General features: G+C 45.2%; 1 protein-coding gene across 2 annotated transcripts in view; it reads right to left on the bottom strand.

Annotated features, from left to right (window-relative positions):
- Positions 1 to 19,163, bottom strand: part of Tspan5 (tetraspanin 5) — a 164,204-nt gene that overhangs the window by 10,301 nt on the left and 134,740 nt on the right. For both annotated transcript variants that reach the window (XM_021195611.2, XM_029537932.1), the window contains exons 3-4: positions 4,568 to 4,714; positions 993 to 1,163 (exon numbers count right to left, since the gene is read on the bottom strand). In XM_021195611.2, the coding sequence (XP_021051270.1) occupies positions 993 to 1,163; positions 4,568 to 4,714 (318 nt within the window). The remainder of the gene's footprint in view (positions 1 to 992; positions 1,164 to 4,567; positions 4,715 to 19,163) is intronic.

Genomic DNA, 19,163 nt, shown 5'->3' with positions numbered 1-19,163 from the left:
CACATTCCTAATGATCTAGGGAACAGGTTTTGGGGAAGTGTTAAAATTGGAGCTCCACACATCCAGTGCTGCGCACCTGAGAAGAATGGCCTACTCAACACCCACTCAGTGCTGGCGCAGCATGGCCGTCTTGACTGAAGGTAAATGTGATCCCAGCGTAACCTATCCAACTCAGAGCTAGACCTTGGTCCACTGAGCCTCTGTGTGGTCTGCCATCTTGCTCTAAATATTAAAGCCATGGACACCACGAAACTAGGTTGCGTGGCTTACTCATTGTTTTCCAGGGCAGGTGTGTGAGGACCTGCTAATCTGTAGACCGGTGATATCTTGGGCCTAAGATGAGACCATGTGTACCACGAGACTGTCCCAGTATCCGTATGTACTAGACAGTAGCTCAGTTTTATTCTCCTTTTACTCTTGGGAAAAGAGTTCAAGTTTCTGTTAGTCCATGGTCAATGAGGCAGTGTCTGTTGGCTCCTCGAGCATTCTGAGTGACATGACAGCTGCCTCTTTACAGTATGGGAACAGTCAGTCACACAGTCACGTTCAGACACCCGTGTGGCAGGCGGGGTCTGCTTATCTTCCACTTTTTAGAAGGCAGCAGGCTTTACAAGTCTCTGAACTTTTGGTTTGGACTACATGCATGTGGTATCTGGATGGGCACATCTGAGGAGCTTTCCAAATACCCTGCTAATTATGTTATCAAGAGCATGGGGGAAGGGGCAAGGAAAACTCCCATTTAATCAAATAAAACCCTAAACATATATCAAAGCAATTTTCTTCGAGTCGTATCTTCCTCTAATTTAACACAAGTTGGAACAAGTGAACTCGGAATGTGTCTCCTTGAGATGAAACAGGAGTAGTGGAACATGGGAAAGGAAACAGACCAACAAGCAGACTGGCAGAAACTGGGCAGAAAAGCAGTTGGCCGTCTCCAGCTGGCAAAGGCACACAAGGCATTATGGGAGAAGATGCGCCCGCTTGGCACTTACGTATTCCTGGGTGAAGTCTATGAGGTTCTGTAGATCAATGTCATCTCTGTAGGCTCTGATGTTGTTGTTAATAAAGAAATACAGCTGGTCTTTGATCCAGTCTTTGAAAACAAATGCCAACACCCCAGCAGTGAGTTCCAGGAAGAAAATAATCCCCAGGAACACAGAAAACTAAGACAAAAAGAGACACACAACAGGGAACGGGTTACAAGGCCTTAGATCACAGGGAGAGAGAGAGGCTTCTCTCTGAGGGGACTGTAATTACATTCAGTTGCTATACATCTCCAAACTGGGGCCTTCTGATTCTTAAGGTTTGTTAATGGAATATTACACTCCAAGAAAGGACTTTTAAAAAAATTAAAGATCACTTCATAATCACATTTTGGAGTCTCTGGTGTTCCATTTGATAATTAACCAACAAAGCCCAAATCAAACATTGAGTAATAGGAATTTCTCATTAGATCCACATTAAGGCCTAATGAATTGCTCATGATTAATGCACTGCCAGACGTGTGAACAGTGTTCTGCCTGACCTCCAGGAAGCCTCTTTCCTAACTTGAAAGGTAGATTATCTCGGGTTTTATAATCACCTGTCCCTTGCAACCATGCTTGACTCCGCACACACTACATTATCGCACACACTACATTATCGTTTACATTATCGTGTTGGAGTCACTGTTTTAACACCTCCCTCCACCTCCTGAGCCCTGTGAAATAGATCTGCTCATCTTAAAGAGGTCAGCGGGGGAAGTGGGAGGGGCTGTGACTGAGGCAAGAAAACCATTTCCAATCATGGAAATGAAACTATGGGCTCTCTCTTTCCTCCTGCCTGGAAAACGCCAAAGCCAGGAAACACTTTAAATAACACCACAGTGCAATCAAAAGGGACTTCTGGCTAAGGCAGATAACAAGGTATACAGCTAGAGAGCAGGAGGCCCTGGTGTAACCACTCAGAACCCTGGGGAAACTTCCCTTCCACCCAGACACTTCAAAGAGGCTCATTTTAGTCATCCTGGCTGCCGGCTCCACCCACCGCCATTTCCACACTTCCTTCCTCCCACATCTTTACCCTCTGCAAAGCGTTTTGTGATCTTGAGGTGCAAAAATGGGGGGTCATGGTGGGTGGACAGTGGGGTGTGGCCATTCACATGGCACTGAGTGATGGGTGTGTCTTTGTGGGGGAGTGAGGGAAGAGAGCCAGAAGGACCAAACCAGTGCCTGACAGTCTAGGATGCTGATGCATAAAATGTAAAGTTCTTATTTACCGGCAGTACCAATAATTTGCACCTGGAAATAAAACGTTAAGTTCTTAATTATGAGTGGTACCAATAATTTCAAATTACGTTTTTCTTAGAAAAGAGCATACTAGCATTTGTGCTCCCTGCAACCCCCTTACCTGTACTGGGTACCACCCCAAACATGGACGCGTACGGTCCTCACACCACAGAAAGAATAGACCCTGGGTGGGAGGGCGGGCGGGCATGCATGTACGTGAAACAGCTGGGCGGTCACACAGAGACTGGAGATTTCTGCTCTCACCTCCACAAAGGATAGAGACGATCACTTCCTAGTTGCCCTGGGAAATTCTCTCAAGTTACGTGATATACATCTCAAATATTGAGTCCAAACTCAATATCAAATATTTGGCAGAGGCCTACATGCCCAGCTCTGTGAACTAACACCCCCATTTACAAAGGTGCAGAAAGTGACCGAAGCTTTGTTCAGTGGTATCGGCCAGCTAGGAAATGCCACTTCTGTTTCACAGTCCTGCCTCTTGGATTTCCCCCAGAAACTCCCCTTGTCTTAGGACAATCTGATCTTTGAGGTTGTTTGGAGGCATGGTGACATTGTTTCCTCCTTACCTCACAGCCCCCATTCAGAGAGACTTCTAGGCCAGGTTCTATTGTTAGTTCTAAATAAAGAAAGGGCATTTAAATAGTCTCCAAGATAGAAAGCTAAGAACATGACTCTTTTCAAACCTGAGACGTTAGGAAGGGCATTACTATAATAAGTAAAACCATGTTCAAGGAAACCATATTAAAGGGAGCTTGGGTTTGGAAGCATGGAGGTTTCAAACTGTTAGGTCACGAGGCAGATAACAGGTCACAGCAAAGCTGGGTGAAACCAAGTCGAAATGCCTCATAAGACCAAGACCGGCAGGTCAGGATCAAAGATAAATATCCTTCCGAGGAACTCTGTCCTTCTTTTGACTCAGTGAAGAGAGGGGAGAAAAGAAGGGACAGACCACACAAGCTTGTGTAAACAGGGGCCAATCTGCAAGATAAAGGCAGCTCTACCCATGGGAAACTAGCCACTCCCATGCACAGGAAAAGGGTGCTAGCTCCTCACTAGACTATATCTGAGAGCAATGATGCCCCCACCCCCCCCACCCCAGTCTTCCATATAGGTGTGAGCCATATGAAAAGATTTAGGATTACAACCTCCAAGACTCTCAGGGAGCCAGACCAGGGCCAATTCGAAATGGGTTACCCTAGAACAGACGGAGTCTCTCCTTAGAGATGCTCATGAAAAAACACCAGAGAACATTCTAGAAGACGCGGTGGGGTTGGAGAATCACACATCGTGTGGCTGTTCAGACTCATTCTAGGACGGGCTCTGGTGCGATTGGCTCTAATAAGAGGCACAGTCAACAAAGTTGTTCTCTAGAAGTTTCCCTGTCCTCCCCCATCATGGGAAGGTGGGTCCTTCTGATCCTTTCTCTGTTCTTAGAGAGGAGAGTGAATACTTTTCCTACAGAAATCACTAAAATGCCAACCTCCACACACAATGAGGCCAAACTCAGTTCATACCAAGTATCTGGCAGAAACTGACAGGCTCGGGGCTCTGTGAGCCAAGTCCTCTCTTTCCAAAGATACAGAAAGCAACCTGAAGTTACATTTGATGACATCAGCCATCACGGAAGCTGTATTTGTATTTCACAGTGGCCACTCTTCTGATTTTAAATACAGACACACAGATACGTGGCTCATGCCGCTGTTCTGTTGGGAAGGAGCCCCCAAGGGAAGGCTTTCGATGCCCATTCTCTACTTTGCCCTGAATATTTCCTACTCCTGCTAAAGTCCCCCCTCTACAAATACAGCTGGCCAAACTAAGAAGGACTTTCACCTTTATTGTATCACCATGTTTATTCAAACTCTGCAGGCTGCACAGGCTATAGAAGCTGGGCTAGTGCCTTGTTTCCCTGGGCTTCCTATTTACAATAATCACCACCAACACACCAACACATGCACATTCAACAACCCCCAGTCCTCCCCCACACACATACATCTCATTCCTTTTTAAAAATACTTTAGGGACTGAAGTCAAGTGTGTTGCATATATGTACAAAGTCTCCATGCATGGCAAGACTGGGTGGTATATGTACAGTGCCTAGGAGGCCTGTCTAGAGCAAGGGAAGAGTGGGCGGGACTGAAGAACGCTCTTGAAATGAAAGTGGTCTAGGCTGTATTTTTCGCCCAGGTCTTTGGTACTTTCCTGCCTGCAGCTAAGACTGTCATCTTGGTGTAAAACCAGAGTCTGGATCTCAAGCTCAGAGCAGAGTCTGCAATACTTACAAACTTGAGAAGGAAGGTGTTTTCCCGAAGTGCTCCGATGCACCCTGCGAAACCCAGAATGAACATCACTCCTCCCACCACAAGGAAAAGCCACACTGGGTCAAAGCCACCGAGGTCGGTGATGGACGAGATGTTGGAGAGGACACCCTGGAGATGAAAAACAAAAATAAAAACAAAACTCAGGACACCGGGCCAAGCTGCCAGCAAGTGCCACTCTCTCCCACAGGAGTCATCTGGCCATCTTCAGCAGTTATCTGGTCATCTGGGACGACTGTAGTCAAGAGACCAGGTAAGTGAAGGGAAGGGGGGAAAGGAACAGGAAAAGGGGAGTAGGAAGAGAAAGACTGAAGAACTGGGAGGGAGGGAGGGAGGGAGGGAGGGAAGCAGGGAGGGAGAGAGGAAGGGAGGGAGAGAGGAAGGGAAGGAGAGAGAGAAGGAGGGAGAGAGAAAGAAAGGGAGGGAGAGAGAAAGAGAAGGAGGGAGAAAGAGAGGGAAGGAGGGAAGGAAGGAGGAAGGGAAATGGATTTCTTTGCAGGATCAACCATGCTTGTATTTTTGGTAAAATGATAAATAGCCAACCAACACTAATAAAAACACACTGTCATCAGACTCTAGGTGGAGCAAATATAGATGGTATCTTTGCTTCAGTGCCCTCAAATACATACTGTTTTGAGTAAAAAGGAGGTGTCACAACACATACACCACCTTGGACAGAAAGAAGGCATTTTTAAGTCCCCCAGGATCACTGGCAAGCAAGCCTTTGGCATGTTTCCAGAAATATGGTGGGGTGGGGGGAGCGAGGAGCTTGAGAATGAACTTTGCAGGCTTGTCTGCAAGCTCTCCCAGCCTCCACCCTTGAGCCTCACCAGCAGCCCCGTCAGGTTCAGGTCCCAAGGGTCCTACAGGTCTGCTCAGGGGCTCAGCACTGGAGACATTCGCTACACTTCAGGGGCTGAGATTAAAAACAAGCAAGTCGCTCCTACTTTCAATTCCTTTATTCTTCCACTACATCAGGAGTCCAAAGTGATTTTATTTCTCCACAAGCAATACCCGTTTAAAAGAACTCCTTTCTGAAGTGTGAGAACATGTCAACGTCTGCCAGGAATTATGATTCTGCTTCTCTAAAATGTAAAGGGCGCCCTTGGATTTGGTCTTTGGAGGCCAGAGACAGTGGGAATTGAGAACCTGAGTCCCAGAATCATCACTATTTGATTTTCCTATTATATATATTTTTTGAAACATCAAATCAAATCAGTTAATTGAAGTATGGTTTGCCATCCAATCTAAAAAAGATAGTGAATGTCTTCTTATACAGCACCGCCACCGACCTGGCACAGGGCTGACACATCTGATTTTGTCTGAGGAAAATCGAAGTTGGAGCAGTTTGGTGACGGGCTGAAGGTCATGGGTTATTTTAGAACTGGAGCAGATGTCTATCTCAGCACTCCCTGATCAAGCAGGCCACGCAGCTGCCACCGTGTGCTTCCCAGGCAGTGCCAATCATACCGGAGTGTAGGAGTTTTAACTTTCATTGGAGAGTTGTTGAAACAGTTGGGGAAACAGCATTTTATAGCTTTTGAGTTGTCTCTTTTTTAAGAGTGTCAACTTAAAAACAACAAAATGTGTTTGACAAAAAAAAAAAAAAAAAAAAAAAAAAAAAAGAGAGAGAGAGAGAGAGAGAGAGAGAGAGAGAAAAAAAAAAAGAAAGCTACAATACTAAAGTATAACATTTTAACTTAGAAATGACAGAGGCCTTAATTAAAGCCAGAGAGAAAGGCTGGGCAGTTTCCTGGCCCCAGGATGCCCTGCACCCCGCAGGGGAAGGCAGGCACGGACCAGGGCTAGGCCCAGTTTTGTGTTTAAGCTTACAACTTGGACATTTATTTACCCAGGGTGGAGAAACTGGACAGAAAACACAGAAACAACCAAACAAATCTGCACTTACATAAACGACGCTGCCAGAGAAATCAGATAGAATGTAGCCCGTGGTTATCAAGGCTCAGCCTGGAAGGAGGGCAGCCCCTGGGCTTGCCACAGGTGTGAAGTCATCACACCTTGTTCTGGCGGTGGCCAAGCAGGCTCTGAGTGCACATGATGCAATTTGAAAAGTTCAGTATTGGAGAAGTATTGATTTGCTTGGTATGAAAGACAAAGAGGTGGAGGTGGAGGGGAAAGGCAAACATGTTTCTTTTCCCTCACAATTTTTAAGTAAATATTTTAAATAGATGTATCAGAGTTGCACGTGGTACTGTGGAGGTACAATGCCGCATTTCGGTCGGTGGCTACATGCAGTGTGTGATGATCGGATTCAAGTAATTAGCACAACATCAACCTTGGCTATTTATCGTTCCTTTTCAGCAGTTTTAAATGTATTAAGCGTTTACAGTGTCTCTCTGTGTGCATATGTGCATTATGTGTGTATATATGTGCAGTGCTGTGTGTGTGTAAACCAGAGGATGTTTGTTATTCTTCAGGCACCATTCTCTTGATTTAGTTTTTAATTTTTATTTATCTTTCTGAGACAAGGTTCCCTCACTGGAGCTTGGGGCCAGATGATTCGCCTGGCTTGCCTGGGCCAAAGGCCCCAGGGTTCTGTTTGTCTCCAGCTCTCCAGCTCTGGATTACACACAGAAGGCACAAGGAGCTCCTTACATGAATGCCAAGGGTGTAACGTTGAGGTCTGCGTGCTTGTCCACAAGCACCTTACTCACTGAGCTACCTCCCAGCACTATTAGATTCTTAAATTGTATTTGGTTACATTATAACGACATAATGTACTTTGAACTAGAATTCCACCTCCAACTCCCAATCCTGCTAACCCCTTCTTCCTGGCTCTCCCCCATCCCTCTAGTCCACTCAGTTTCCCTAGACAGTTTGACCTTCACTTTCACATCATCTGTACACGCATGACTTTATGTATATACAATGTCTAATACCCATAAGCGAGAGAAAACATTGGAATTCGTCATTCCGAGGCTGAACTCATTTGCCTAGCTGGATGATCTCCATCACTCATTTCCTGCAAATGACAATTTCATCATTCTTCATGGACGAAAGCAATCCATTGTGTGTACGTACTGCATTCTCTTTATCCATTTCTATACTGGTGAACTTGGCTCCATGCCTTAGTTATGGAGAACAGTGCTGTAGCAAACACTGCGGTGCAAGTGTCCTTGTCCTGTGTGGATTGGACAGGTAGCCAGCTAAGGCATATGGCGGTCTCGTTTTTCTGTCTTTTGAGGACACTCCACACTGAGTTTCTGTGGCCTGATTAGTTCACACCCCACTAGCACGGCATATGGGTTCTCGTACGTTCCCATGCAGACCGCTGTCTGGTATCGTTGCAATGACTGCTACTCCGTCTCTCATAGGACAGTTCTCTGATGGCCAGTTGAACAATTTTTCACGTTTATTGGCCATTTGCATTTCCTCTTTTCGTAACTGTCGGTCCACCAGCCCATTTATTGTTTGGTCCACTTGGCATTAAAGATTTATTATTATAGAAAAGTACACTGTAGCTGTCTTCAGACACACCAGAAGAGGGTATCAGATCCCATTACAAATGGTTGTGAGCCGCCATGTGGTTGCTGGGATTTGAACTCAGGACCTTCAGAAGAGCAGTCAGTGCTCTTACCCACTGAGCCATCACGCCAGCCCCACTTGGCCTTTTCTATTTCTTTGTATATTCTAGAGCTTAGTCCTCTGTGGGGCGGCAAAGATTCTCTCCCATGTTGCTGTGTCTTCACTCTGCTGTTTCCTTGGCTGTGCAGAAGTTTGGTCATTTCATGAAATCCTATCTGTCAACTGCTTTCTGAGTCCTTACTGCTTCCTGAGTATTGGCGGATGTCAATATCATATATATATATATATATATATATATATATATATATATATATATATATATATATATCAGTGATATTTTACTTTACATGTATGTATACACACACCAGTACACAGGCACCTGACGAGGCCAGAAGAGGATTCAGAGCCCTTGGAGCTGGAGTTCCATGTGAGCTGCCAGATGTGTGTGCTGGGAACCAAACTCCAGTCCTGTAGAAGACCAGCAAGCACTCTCAACCACTACACGGCCTCTTCCACCCCATGCCAATGTCTGGAAATGGTTTCCTCCCCATTGGTTTCTGAGTTTTCAGGGCTTATGCTAAGGTCTTGGATCCATTTGGCATGGATTTTTGTGCACAGCAAGAGATAAGGATCTAGCTTCGATCTTCCACCACTTGTTAGAAAGACTCTCTTCCCCACTGTATAGTACTAAAATCTTGTCAAACATGCTGGCAGCTGTAACTGCATGACTCTGCTCCCAGCTCCTCTATACTGTCTGACTGATCTAGGTGTCTGTTTCTGTGTAGTACCATGCTGTTTTGTTACTACCGCCCTGTCGTCCCTAAAATAGGCTATGAATCAACTTGAAGTTCTTTCTTCCTGAAGATTCTATTGTCTATCTGAGATCTTTTGTGCTTCCAGATGACTTTTAATTTTTTTCTTCTATTTCTGCGAAAAAATAGTGTTGGGATTTTGACAAGTATTGAACTGAATTTTTGCGATTGCCTCTGGTAGCGTGTTCGAAATATTAATGTTTCCATGAGCATGGGAGGCCTCTCCATCTTTCTTTGGTGTGTTAAAGTTCTCAGGGTAGAGGTCTTTCACCGCCTTGGTTATGTTTATTCTTGGTACTTGTTTGGGTGACTGTCAATGAGTCTGTTTCCCTGTCTACCCTCTCAGTACATTTGCCATGGTAAAGAGGAAGGCAGTTGATGTTGTATGTGAATTTTGTATCCTTTTACTTTGATGGAAGTGTTCATCGGCTTCTGGCGGAGTTTTCAGAGCCTCTCGTGTGTAGATCGGATCAGCTGTAAATAAGGAAACCAATTTCCTGTGTGTATTTCCCTATCTTAACTTATTGCTCTAGCTAAGACCTTCAAGTACTATATTTAACAGAGTGAGAAGTGTGTGTGTTGGGGGTCCGTGTGGGGACGGAGTCTGTGGAGATAGCTCAGTGAACAAGAGCTCACTCTGCAAGTGGAAGGGTCCGGAGCTCTCTGGCAGGCACATAAAAGCCAGGTGTGTGACTTAACTCCAAGATGGGAGTGGGGCAGTGGGAACAGATAGATCCCGGGGCTTGGTGGCCAGACTGACTACAAAGATAAGCTGCCTGTTTCGTCGGGTACCCTCTCTTGAAAACTAAGGGAAAATAGAGAAAGGCAACTTGAAGCTCTGTTCTCAGCATACGCATACCACATATGTGTGTGTGCACACTCTGTTCTCTGCATACATATACCGAACACGTGTGTGTGTGTGTGTGTGTGTGTGTGTGTGTGTGTGTGTGTGTGCGTGCACTCCCAAACCGCAGGGTAGAGAGGGCAGTCGCTCCCGGTTTGTTCCCGATTTCAGTGGAAACGATTCAGCGTTTTTCCATTTAGGATAATGCTAGTCATAGGTTTCTCACATACAGCCTTCACTGTTGAGCTACGTTCCTTCTATTGAGTTCCTTACGGACTTTATTTGGATTTATTTTCATTATTTTAAATCATGTGTGTGTGTGTGTGTGTGTACAAGTGCGTGTGGGTGCTCACAGAGGCCACTCATGTCAGATTCCTCCAGAACTGGAGTTAGAGATGGCAAGCCTGATATGGGTATTAGGAACTGACCTGTCTTCTTCAAGAGCTGTACATGCTCTAAATTGTTGAGCCATCTTTCCGGACTCCTCGAGAGCTTTTATCGTAAAGGGATGGGGGGCTTTGTCAATTTGTATCTACTGTGATGATCATGTGATTCCCACCCTTGAGGCCATGCATGTGATGATAGCATTTATTGATTTATGTATGGTGAAGCACCTTCGCACCTCTCAAATGAAGCCAACCTGATTATGGTTGATGACGGCCTTTTTGATGTGCTCTTAATTAGGTTTATAAGTACTTCCTTGAGAATGTGTTCATCAGGGAGATTAGTCTATGCTTTAGTCTTTCTCCTCTCTCTCTCTTTTCTTTTTCTTTTTGTTTCTGTACTTTTATGAGGTTTTGGTACCCGAGAAATGGGACTTCATGAAATAACAGTATTCCCTCCTCCTCTGTGTTATGGAATAATTTGGAATAGTGTGCTTATTTAAAGGTTTGGTAGAATGGAATGAACTCATCTGGACCTGGCCTTTATTTTACTTTATTCAGATTTGTTTTCTATTATTATTATTATTATTATTATTATTATTATTATTCAGAGTTGTTTATTATTATTATTGTCATTGTTTGACTAATTAAAAAATAGATCTAAGTTATTTATCTAAACTTAGTTTAGTTTTGGAAGGTCATATGAGTCTAGAAATTCATTTCTAGAAAATCAGTAAGGCCCAGTTTTAGGGCTGGGCCTTACTGATTTTCTGACTTTCATTGATGTCTTTTACAATGCCTCACTTTTCATCTTTAATTTTATTAATTTGCATGGACTTCCTTTCAGTTAGTTTGGCTAAGAGTGTGTGAACCTTGTTTATTTTTCCAACGCTCTGGTTCACTGATCTTTGTCATGTGAGTATTTCATGACATTCATTTCTGCCCTGATCCTGATTCTTTGTTCCCATCTACTGGTTTTATGTTTGGCTTGCTCTTGTTTACCAAGTTTACTGACATGCATCCTTAGCTGGTTTCTTCTTTTAAAGTAACTTTGAAATGTTTCTGATGTGTACGGGTGTTCTGTTTGAATGCTTGTCTGTGCCCTACATTTGTGCCACAGAGGCCAGAAGAGGCATCAGATCTCTCTGGACATGGAATTACAGTTGCAATGTACAGTTACAGTCCGCCCTGAGGGTGCTGGGAATTAAACCCAGGTCCTCTGGAAGAGCAGCCAGTGCTCTTCGCTTAGCTGCTGAGCCGTCTCTCCACCCCAAGCTCTAATTTCTAAGCGCACATACTTGTAGCTATGAACTAACCGCTTAGGGCTGCTTTCATCCAGGAATGTGTCCTTCTGTGTCCTCAGCTCTGCCCTTGTTCCTCTTGCTGTTCATCTCGAGGTTTACTCCACTGTCTGCAGTGTACACTGGTTCCTTGAGCTTCGGAGAAGAATATGTACTCTACAGGGTTTAGGTGAACCGTTCCACAGATGTCTCTTAGGTCCATCTGACCTGTGCCGTTTAACTTAGATGTTTCTGAGTTTTGTTGGACTGCCTATTGGCGAGAGTGGGGCGCTGACATTACTATTACTGGGTTGGGGTTAATCTGCCTCTTTGAATCCACCAGTGTTTATTTTATAAAATTAGATACACACATGCCTGGTACACACATGTTTCAAATTGTGATTTTCTTTTAATCAGTACTAAGTAACTTTCTTTATCTCTTCCATCTAAGTGGTTTAAAGTCTATCTTGTCAGATATTTCTGATATACCCTGATTTCTTTCCAGTTCCACAGGGTTGAAAAACCTTTCATCTTCAGGTTTTTGTCTCTAATGGTAAAGTGTGTTTCTTGGGACAACAAACAGATACGTGCGTGTGTGTGTGTGTGTGTGTGTGTGTGTGTGTGTCACACGTGTGTATAAGTCTGCAACTGTGATTGTGGACTAGAGTGCTGAACTTCAATCATGATCCATCTTAGCTTTTGAGAACTGCCTCTCACTGAATGTGGGGCTCATACATTCAGCTAGGCTGGCTGGCCAACAAGCCCTAAGGTTATGTCATCTCTGCCTCCTTAGTGTTAAGTACAGGAGTATGCTGCTACACCAAGTTTTTCTATGCGATTTCTGGAACCATGAGGTGCTGCTTTAGCTAGGTACTAAGTTTGCAGTCTCTACTGCCTACTTCCAAGTAGAAATCTCACCTGGTTTGACAGGTATACAATTACTGTCTTTTTAAATTTTCTTTTAAAATTCAGGTTTATTTATTATGTACACGAGTGTTTTGGCTACATGTATGGGTAGCACATGCATGCCTCGTGCCCATGGAGGTCAGAAGACAGTGTCAGAGCCCTGGAACTAGAGTCACAAGTGGTCATGAGCTGCAGTGTTGGTGCTAGGAACTGAACAGAGGACCTCTGGAAGACCAACAAGTGCTCTCAACCACTGAGCCATCTCTCCAGCTACTACTACTACTACTACCTTCTACTACACACACACACACACACACACACACACACACACACACACACACGTTTTCCTTAGTAGTATAATGTGAGGAGGGCTGAAGAGATGGCTCAGTGGTTAGCACTTGCTGTTCTTGTAGAGAACCCAGCACCTACACTCTGAAATCATCCATAACTCTACTTCCGGGGAATCCAATGTCTTCTTCTGACTTCTAAGGACACCATGCATCATGCATGCGGCAAACAGACATATGTGCATGAAACATGCTCATACATTTAAAATAAATAAATCCTTTTTGTTTGAAGTATATCATGAACAACCTCGGTTACTGTATTCTAGCAAGGAATCCCAGATGGGTGGAAAGTTAGTTCTTAATGACCCACAGGCTCTTTCCAACTTAGGATTCTTCTAGGATATCATTAATTTTTAAAAAAAAAAAAAAAAAATGGGTTTTTTATCTGTGACTCATATTCATGTGTGAGCAAAGCTCAGACTGTTCTCAAACACTTCAGTGATCCACGGGCGAGCATAAAAAGCTTAGTAGATAACAGGACAATTATCTGGGTGGCTCTGCCAAAGCCAATAAACTTGCTACAAATGAAATACTAGGATAAAATTCTTCCCTGGATGGAAAAAAATAATAGAGATTGCAACTGGTGCACTAGCAGACTCCTCAGTCCTTCTTCCTTGGTCCTCCCTGGCTTCACTTTGAGGATAACTTGGCTTCTCAGAGCAGCTCATTTGAATACTCTCCCTAGCCTGCAGGGACACTTTTAATTGAGGGGCTTTCAACTGTTTCCATGGAAACCGATGATAATTTGAGGGCCTAGTTTCCTTATCTAATTCTAAATTCCAGGAAAAGACAGTACTGGAGACAGGTACCACCAAGAGCCGCGGGGAGTGGGGGAGGGGTGGGGGTGGGGATGGGGAAGGTTCTGTGCAGCACAGGGAGGAGGACCCCTGAGGACTTTAGGTTTGATGGGTTCAGAACACACCCAAGTTGTTAAAAGTTGTAAATTAATTTAGACTTCTTTTCCCCCCAGGGTGGGGAAAAACAAAAACTTATGCCATAGGAACAGATGAGCTTACGGACACTGCCACTGTGGTGGTACATGTCTATAGTTCCAGCATTCAGGGTGAAAGCAAGGTATCTCAAGTTGGAGACCAGCCTGGGCTAGAGACATTGAAACTAGCCTGGGGCTACACACACACACACACACACACACACACACACACATACACACAGAAAGAGAGGGGGGGAGAAACAGAGATATGAGGAGTGTTCCCAAAATATAACTAGCAAATAAAAATTACACACACACACGCACACACACTCGTGCACTGGAATGAATAAATTCATATAACACTCATTACCTCACAGTTATACTTTTTGCTGGGGAAAATATAGTACACCCTCGCTCAGTACTCTTCAAGCATACAGTATATTCAGTATGCTCACTGTCACCTGGAATGAGGTTAGAATCCCGATGTGGAGGGAAAGCAGGCTGATGTTCCCATCTGTCAGTACTGCTTCAGAGAGCTGGTCTATTTCTGATTACACAGGACTTCAAAACAAACCGCATACATTCCTCATTTTTAGATTACAAAAGTGATGGGAGCCAAAGTCATTTTTCTGGTGTCATAAGCATGAGGTGCTCTCTCCCTGGACTTTTAATTCTGTGGAGCTGAATATGACAAATTAGGAAGAAGTGCTAGTCCATGCCTGCTGAAGAATAATGATAATGCAAGCTAAAAAAAACCACCCACAACTCTAAGGTCACAGGTAAGTCAGCCAAGTGTAGAGTAGGTGCTTGGATCTGCGCTGAATCCTGAGGAGCCTGTGATGAGAAAAGAGCAGCCACCTGGTTACCAGAAACCTATGGAGACCACCCTCTTCTGTGGGGACTCCTCTTCATCCCTGTCAGTGCTCCCCAGCATCTCCAGAGCTCCTCCCAGCCCCAGAGAGCAGGGAACTCTCAAGCCCTCCCGCTGGGATGCAGACATTTATGACAGGCTCTTCTCTCTGGGGACCAGAGCTAGGAAAGCACACACTGAGAACCAGGTAGCCTCGAGCAACCATGTGCCGGGCTAATTTTTATCACGTGGAGCAAATACAAAGGTGGTGCTTACGAAAAGCACCACATGGGGGCTGGAGAGATGGCTCAGCGGTTAGGTTAAGAGCACTGACTGCTCTCCCAGAGGTCCTGAGTTCAATTCCCAGCAACCACACGGTGGCTCACAACCATCTGTAATGGGATCTCTTCTGGTGCGTCTTAAGACAGTGACAGTGTACTCATATACATAAAAATAAATAAATCTAAAAAACACAAAGAAAAACACCACAAGAGCAGAGGGAATTCCATCTATTAACTGGGCATACAAACTGGTGGCCTTAGCTACATAGTGAATCCAAGGCCAGGCCATACAGGAAACACGAAACAAAGTATCAAGGGGGAAAGGAACCGAACAAGGACTAAAAGAGAAAGTTCTGCTTGAGTTTTTAAGCTGAACCCAAAGAGTCTTGTTTTGATGCTCCTGAACATTTTAAGGGAGCACGCACTGCCTAAAACTAAAGCTCACACTTTATGCTGGAAAGAGGGAAGTGTTGTTTAGGAACATCAGAAGAAGAGAGAACTACTCTCTCAACTGATGGCTTCTCTCAGCTAGCTGGTGACTCATGTCAACAGAAATTAAGGCTGTTGGTCCTGTCTCCTTCATGAGAACTGGCTTTCAACTCAGCATTATCCAAGAGATGAGCAGTCTGGCTGGAACCTGGAGTCCCTGGTAGCTACACGACTGCCAGCAATACTACCACGGTTTACATCCTAATTCTGCATATAAAGTTGAATATTTAGCTTTGGAGTTTAAACACTAACTTTTAAATCTTGAAACTTATTTTTAGAAAGGAGCACAAACCGTCCTCTGGTGACTGTCCCCCACGGCCAGAGCTGACATTACAAGCACACACACGGTCTCGCAAATGAAATGTGACAAGTTTTTATCCTTCTCCTACCTGTATGCTGCAGGCATGGAGGGGGTAGTGAGGCCAAAGATGTTGAACTTGGCAGAAGTCAGAAAATACCACCCTAAGATGCTGAGTCTAGGTGGAGAGAGAGTGAAGTGACTGGTCACGTGTGCTTAGCGCTCTTAAGGAAGGGACAAGGAAGGGAGATTCTGACCACAGGGTGGTGGTAGTGGGGACAGATGCAGAAAGAGAAGGTTTGAGAATAAGGGAAAATAATGGTGGTCAGTGTGTGTGTGTGTGTGTGTGTGTGTGTGCTCTCTCTCTCTCTCAAGATTAAGACTATTAAGATTATAATAATAGGAGCTGATATAAATTAGCACACATTCATAAGCTTGCCTCATATTCATGCTGTAATCCATCCGGGATTACAGCTGTCCCAGCAAGTAGGTGAGGAAAGTCGAGTCATTCCTAACATAAAGCGCTACTCTAAACACAAGGTACTGCTCACTCCATTACAAACGTGAAAGCAACAAGTGTTTTCAACAAATCGCCACTCTGGAAACCTGACAACCAGCTTTTGTTATTTTGTCTTTTGGTCTTCAGAGCTGTGTATATGCATGCATGTATGTATATGTATGCCATGTATGTATATGTGTGCCAACCTGCTGTGTGGGAAGGAAGTATTTAGAAGCCAGGTGTTGACACTAGACTTTTTTTTTGTCAACTGCTTCTCCATCATTTGTTGTTGTTGATTTGTTGTTTTTCAGACAGAATCCTTCTCTGAACCTGGAGTTTACCATTTTGGCTGTAGTGAGACCCTGGAATTTTGAGTCTGACCTCCCAGAGCTACACTTACAAGTGTATGCCATCTTGTCCTGATCTTAAGGATGCTTGGGATCTGGGTTTAGGTCCTTGCACGTGCAGTAACCACTTTGCCCTCTGACCCACCTCCCTCCCCAGGCACGGCAATTCTGTTTTTAATTCTTCATCTGAAACAACCTCAGTATGTGGCTCAGGTTGGCCTCAAAGTCAATGTGCAATCCAGGTAAGGCTTGAACTCGGTGTGATCCTCCTGCTGTAGCCTCTTAGGTGTTTGGATTACCTGCATATGCCATTTCACATGGCACCTAGCTTTATGAATTAATTCATTTTTTTTGGGGGGGGGGAGAACCACCTATTTATTCCTTTCTTCATAATGGCTCTTCTAATTTATATTTCTACCAACACTGGGCAAGGGTTCTCTTTCCACAGCCTCATTAGCACTTGTTATTATCTTTCATCTGACAAAGCTGGTTTGCATCTCAGTTTCTCTGCTTACTGCCCACGTGATCGCTGGCAAGCTGCCTCACCTGCCTAAGCCTCAATTTACACATCCGTGAAATTATAGCATATGCCGTAAGGTTATGATGAGAACGAGAGAGATCAAGCAAATACAAACACTCTGCGAAGTACCTGGCACAGAAAAGAATCCAGCGACAGCTTAGCTCTACCATCCACGTCGCTATTACGTTAGGACAAGGGGACGCGGCTGGGTTTGTGTGTCAACTAAGCTGGAGTGTGATCAGAGAGGAAGGAGCCCAGTTGGCCAGCTGAGGGAATGCCTCCAGGAGATCCAGCTGTAAGGCATTGTCTCCCTTAGTGATCAACAGGGGAGGTGGCAGCCCTAGGCTAGCGGTCCTGGGTTCTGTAAGAAAGCAGGGTGAGCAAGCCTCGGCAAGGATGAGCGAGCCTCAGCAAGGAAGCGCAAGCCAATAAGCAGCCCACCTCCATGGCCTCTGCATCAGCTCCTGCGTCCAAGATCCTGCTTCACTTCCTGCCCTGACTTCCTTTGGAGCAATGTGGAGGTGGAAGCTGAATAAACCCTTTCCCGCCCAACTTGCTTTTTGGTCATGGTATTTTGTCTCAGCAACAGAAACCCTAAGACAAACTCTAACACACACGCACGCTTGCATGCACGCTCGCACGCACGTATACACGTACGCACGCATGCGCTACAGGAGAGGACGCTCTTGCTCCAAGTACTTGCCCTGTCTGGTGCCGAAGGAAATCTCAGGCCACTCTGTTGATTTCACAAAGTAAGGAAACCAGTATCTGGAGCTCGCTAATTGGATCGTTGAGGGGCAGGGTGGGGGTAAAAATAATAGAAAATAAATAAAAGTAATAGAAGCTTGTACAGAGGAAGGCAGAGGGGAGAACCAGGAGTGAGCAAAAGCAGGACGAGGTAAAAAGCCTCTATGGGTGCCCAGAAGCGGCACAGCGGGAGGGAGAAGATGGAGAAGTCACAGCATCAAGGGGACCCCGCCCAAGCAGCAGCTGGATCCTTCTGCGGCCCAGGAGCTGACGGCACATGGTGGCTGTTGGAATCAGAACTCTGCAGTGACCTTCTTATGGTTGCTCAACTCCAGTCTGACTGCATGAGCTCCGGCTTGATGAACACGGTATGTTTAGGTAAGAGGGTGGAAACACCCGCCAACCTTCGTCCCCACCGCGTCACCAGCACCTCGTCCGCCCAGCCATCTCTGCGGCTGAAGCAGCATCTCCCTCACAGTTCCAGCAAGAGAAGAGTCTATTCTGGGTAACAAGTTTCTTCTTCAAGGAAGTTGCTTTTTGCAAGCGCCAGAAACAAACAAACAAACAAAAAGGCAAACAAAGCTGCGGTGTGTTCCAAGCCAGTGTCTGTGGTTTTCCTCAGCGCCAGCACAGAGCAGCCTCTGTGTGCCACCTGGCAGGCTGCAGTTTCTTCTGTCAACCCACACAGAGAAGAACTGCAAAAAAAGAAAAAAAAAAAAATAGCAGGAACGCACCCGGGGGCCAGGGGCTCTCCTGCCTTGTTCTACACAAGCAGATTCCTTCCAACGGCTGGATGAGAAACAGAGAGGCAGGCATGTGAAATGTGTACAAACCCAGACCCAGTTCAATTCCGATGAGATATTTCTGGCACTGGGTCCTGATTCACCTCTGCCCACACACCAGGCCGGCCTTACCGTGATGGTGGGCCTGAAAACCTCCTCAGGATACGAGGGAAAGAGCCATTTCCATTGCTGACAATGGCGGGTACGACATTTCAAAGAACTGGTCCTGGAGAATTGGAAATGTGTTTCTGAAGGATGTCCGCAGAAGGACCAGGCAGGGGACTATGGAAACACATCAAAGACCCTTCAAGAATGTGCCATGGCGAAGTCATTTTGTAAAAACCCCAAGTCTCTATCTACCAGATGGATGAACTGCTGCAGAGGCCAAGATCCCTTCCATTTTACCTTGTCAAGAAAGTTCATCAGAGTGATTCAAGTAATCCTTTCTTGCAAAATTCAAAAAAAAAAAAAAAAATCGTCATGAGGTTATCTTTGAAGAGATAAAGAGGGTTACGATCATCTTTTAAGCCTCTACAGAATCTTGCAGCCAAGCAGCTGTTGGGAGAACAGCTGGGCCAAGTTCCACAGGCTGGCATTGCTCACAAGTAGGGAAGGCACAGGCCCAGCCCACACAAGTGAGCAACTGCCCCACAGACACAGCTCCACACAGAAGTGTCCCCACGTGCTAAGGTCCCCGT

Source organism: Mus pahari, chromosome 4 (genome assembly GCF_900095145.1).
Source record: "Mus pahari chromosome 4, PAHARI_EIJ_v1.1, whole genome shotgun sequence".
Lineage (NCBI taxonomy): Eukaryota > Metazoa > Chordata > Mammalia > Rodentia > Muridae > Mus > Mus pahari.
This window is presented reverse-complemented; position numbering and strand designations above follow the sequence as displayed.